The sequence below is a fragment of the Phoenix dactylifera genome, unplaced genomic scaffold (assembly GCF_009389715.1).
Source record: "Phoenix dactylifera cultivar Barhee BC4 unplaced genomic scaffold, palm_55x_up_171113_PBpolish2nd_filt_p 001050F, whole genome shotgun sequence".
NCBI classification, from domain to species: domain Eukaryota; kingdom Viridiplantae; phylum Streptophyta; class Magnoliopsida; order Arecales; family Arecaceae; genus Phoenix; species Phoenix dactylifera.
Window position 1 is genome coordinate 120,400 of NW_024068401.1, and position 4,252 is coordinate 124,651.

Below are 4,252 nucleotides of genomic sequence, written 5' to 3' on the forward strand. Positions count from 1 at the left end.
ATCAAACAACCATGTTGGAAAGAGATCTAAATAGAACAGTAGGATGAAAAGAAAACCAGTCCCCTGCCCTCTCTCAAAAGGAGTTCCCACTATCTCTGTCCACCTCTGGTGGCCCAAAAGCTCCACCCTGGACATCATGAAACCCCCACGCTTTAGTGGTGGGCATAGCGCCCAAAAGCCTCAAAAGTTCAGCTCCCATCCATCACACTCTTTCCTCTCAGGAGGAAAGAAAAAGGGGAAAAGATAAAAAATGGGGCCACCCCCACCACCCCCACCACCATCTTTTGCTAGATTCCAGCAGCACTCGTCCTAAGATTCGCTCCCCGACCGCTCTTACCTCACGAGATAACGACCCCTTCCATATCTACCTATGATCTATATAAAGGCTTTTCTTTCCTTTCTTTTTATAAATAGCCCTCTTTCTACTGATATCACCTTATCACCTAACCCTCTCAACGACAGATACCTATCCCTATTGTTTAATCTAGTTTTCTTATCACAATCCACTAAGCACTTTTAATAATTAGCATATAAAATCTTCGTTACTTTTGAATATTAATTATTTGGCCGTTCATCGCTTCAAGGATTGTTGGATAACGTTAACAGAATACCTATCCATTGTAAGCATTGGATTGGAACAAAATGTCGATCAATTGTTATATAGTTGTAACCATGCATGGAATAGAATGTCTCTATGGTTGCAAGGACATCATCTTGGACACTCTATACATACTCATTCTTAGAAATAATAATGTAAGGGCAATCTAGACATTAATATTTTTTCAATTCTTATGATTATTTGTCATCACTAAACTACCAACTCCAATGAACCCTCTCTTCTCTCTTGATTTTTTTTTTTTTTTAAAGTTTTAAGCCCATAACAAAATTTAAAATGTCAACAAATCACCTTAGATTAAAGTAGAAAACTTGCTTCCCAAAGCCAGCAGCCGTTTAATGTTCTGACCAACTGGTTTTTACGTGTGGACTCAAGTTCATGAAAGAGCTAATTTTGTAAGGGGTTATTTAAAGAATTTTTTTTTTTTTTATCTGAATTCTCGAAACCTTTCTGCGAGTCTTATACAAACAACCAAAATCACATATAAGACTCACATACAAAACACAAGCAAAGTTAAAAAATGAAAAGAAACTATGGAAACAAGGGAGAGAATAATAGCCGTCATGATGACAATATCTTGTGATAAAAATTAAAAATATTCTCTCCTTTTCTCTTTCCTCCTTTCTTTCTCGCGCATCCATTGCGTTCCGTCCTTCTCTCTCTTCCCCGCTCTCCTTCCTCGGCCCTGGTTTCCAGTTCCCACGTGCGAGCCATTTTAAAACACAACACTCCCGCTCCACCGCACGTGCCAATGGCTAGGCTTTGGCTTTTCTCTTTCGGTCTCCTCTCCCGCCATCTTTCATGGCTTCCACGCGCTCGCCCATACCACAGGCTGGTCCTTCCACGCGAGAAAGATTCCGGCAGCGGCGCCGCAGGGGTCCTCCGCCTCCTCCGCCGCCCGCATCGACCACCCCTCCCTATACCTCCTCAGCAGCGCCCTCACGTCGTCCGCCACGTCCTCACTGAACGCCGCCGGCACGAAACCCGCAGCCCGCATCCGCCGCGACCACCCCGCCGCCGTCTCCCTCCGCTCCGCCGACTCAGCCGCCGGGCACGCCACCAGGTCCACCACCGCCCGCCCCGCCGCCCGCTCCAGCGCCAGCCTCTCGTTGCTCGTCCTCGGAAAGCTCTCCTCGAGCGAGTCGAAGTAGGCCGAGAAGAACCTCAAACTCTCCCTGAACCCCTTCAAGAACCCCTCCTCCCCTTCCTCCCCTCCGCCATCGCCGCCGCCGGCCGCCTCGAGGTCCGCCTCCTCCTCCACCACCGTCACGATCCGCGGCTGCAGCCGGCGGAGGGAAGCGATGAACGCGTCCCGCCGGCGGCCGGCGGGGGACACGCCGTGGAGGGCGTTGACGCAGTTGACAGCCAGCGCCGCGCCGCCGCCGTCCTGGAGGTCGAGGCGATCGAGGTCGAGCTCCGATAGATCGCCGGCGTGGTGGATGACGTTGAATTTGAACGGCACACCCATGAGCCGCGCGAACTTCTCCATTCTCTGCCCGATCTCCTTCATCACCCTCTGGACGGCGGCCGACGGCGAGGCGGAGGAGACGACGGTGGTGATCGAGAGGTGCGGGGTGTCGTCCGACGACCGGGTGGCGAGCGCCTCCAGGAGAGTAGGCCACTGGGTGCAGAAGGTGTTGCTGAGGTCGAGGATGTGGAGCCGCTGCGTCTGGGACCCACCACCGGCGGCGGCGTCGAGAAAGGACTCGAGGATGGCGCCGTTGGCGGCGACGTGGCCGAAGGAGGACCAGGGGCTGAGCTCCTGGAATCTCAAGGCCGTGCGGCGGGTGGAGTCGAAGGAGCAGGTCCGGTCGGAGGCGGCGGCGAGGGTGCGGAGCGTGCGGGCCCCGGCGGAGGTCAGCCGGGCGAAGAGCGCCTGCAGAAAGTACGACGCCACCTTCTGCTCGGTGTCGCCGTAGGGCGACGCTAGCTCATTCAGCATCCATATCAGCTGCTGGACGCGCTGCGAGTCGCGGGCGGCCACCGCCCGCGCACAATCCAACAGCAGCTGCGCAGCCCACCCTCCTCCGCCAGCGCCGGGGGCGGCGGCGGCAGCGGCCGATGAAGAGGAGGTCGGAGAGGCGAAATCGAGATTAAGGTCCGGTGGGAAGGAAAAGTCGGCCGGCTCGAAGAGTGCGTGGGCAGTGGAAGCGGTCGGCGTGGTGGCGGCGGTCGAGGGAGCCGGGGTGGTGGTGGTGGTGGTGGTGGAAGGTTGAGGGTGGAAGTGCTTGGAAGAAGAGGAGGAGGAGAAGTCTTCATCCATGTAAAGGTGGTAATTGTTTCCACATTCTTCTTTGTACAGCTCCTCTTCTTGGTTTTGGAAGGGGTGGTGGAGGAAATGGTGGTGGTGGTGGGCTTTCGAGGATCTCGAGCTACTCGACGTGCGGTTGGAGTTGAAGGAGGATTGCTGATCTGATGACTGGAGGCTCACCAATCTAAACAACGTATCCATCTAACCAGCTCTTCACATAGAGATGGATAAGGGGGAGAGAGAGAGAGAGGGGGGGAAATCAGAGAGTATAATAGTTAGAGGGTGGAGAAAAGGGAGGAGAAGAGGAGGGTGAGAGGGAGTTGAAAAGGAGAAGGGAGAGGAGGAGGATCTTGGGGTCGGAATTGAGCCAAGGGAGGCTTCAACTTGGAGAGGAGGGATGGAAGAAGGGTGGAGTCTGTGGTGGGTGGTGACTGCATGCTTTTTAATGGGGGTGATGGTGCGGTGGGGGTGGACGGTGGTGCCCTTTCTTTTGGAGAGGCCAATGCTTTTGGTGCGATCGATGACGGATATGAGTGGGGGAATGGAGATCCCTTTAATTTTTCTGTGCTTTGCTTTGCTTTGCTTTGCCTCTCTTTTATGCTAATTTGCCAATGAAGTGACTGATGTGGGCCTTCCCTTGTTATATAAATGTATAATAAAAAAGAACAACCTTGGATGGGCAGCAGATGGCCGGGCTCCTTGCAAGATAGGAAGATAGGTATGCCTTGTTTTTCTGAGATGAAGGAACTCTCTCTCACTCACTCTCTCTCTCTCTCTCATCTCTCTCTATCTCTCTCAATCTCATATGCATGTCAGAGAAAGAGAGAGAGAGAGAGAGAGAGAGAGAGGGGAATATTAGGCGTGCCAAGGGGAGGGGGGACGTCAGAAAAGCAGGAGAGCGTGCATCAGCTCAATCATCAAACCCACCAGCAGCTCTCGAGACATTCTTTTGCCCCCTTAATCCCTTCTTGGCTCTCATAAATCCTGCCCATGCTTCGGCATTCTTTTGCTCCTTTTCCCATGTTAAGCATTAGTTTATGTTGTTATAATATAATATGTGGAATAACCAATACCTTGTTCTCAATTTTGCTGACCATTTTAATAATATTGCAAAGAAGAATGATATGGGTCTAATTTACAAATGGAGGTCCCGCCAAGGACCATCCACCAAGTTTTTTGGGTGTATTCTGCACCTAGGGTTAAAGTTCTGCATGTCTCCCTAGGCTACCAATGGCCATTTCAAAGTCACCATGCACCTCCTGCAGCTCATGGGACCACCGATTGGATCTTAAGCTCGAATTCTAACGGAAAATAGAGGACAGAGATCTGAACATGGTCATGCTGAAATGTAATTCACGAAAGGATAGTTGAATTGTGATGGATAT

At 51.9% G+C, this 4,252-nt stretch overlaps 1 protein-coding gene across 1 annotated transcript; it reads right to left on the minus strand.

The window, feature by feature from the left end:
* Window positions 1-1,022: 1,022 nt before the first annotated feature.
* LOC120107864 (protein SHORT-ROOT 1-like) lies at window positions 1,023-3,411 on the minus strand. The gene has a single exon (XM_039121366.1). It carries the CDS (start codon window positions 3,066-3,068, stop codon window positions 1,416-1,418), a length of 1,653 nt encoding a protein of 550 aa, XP_038977294.1. The 5' UTR covers window positions 3,069-3,411; the 3' UTR covers window positions 1,023-1,415.
* Between the last annotated feature and the right edge of the window lie 841 nt (window positions 3,412-4,252).

What these genes read in the sequence shown, in the direction of transcription:
- LOC120107864 (XM_039121366.1), bottom strand. Translation starts at nt 3,068, where the DNA reads ATGGATACGTTGTTTAGATTGGTGAGCCTCCAGTCATCAGATCAGCAA.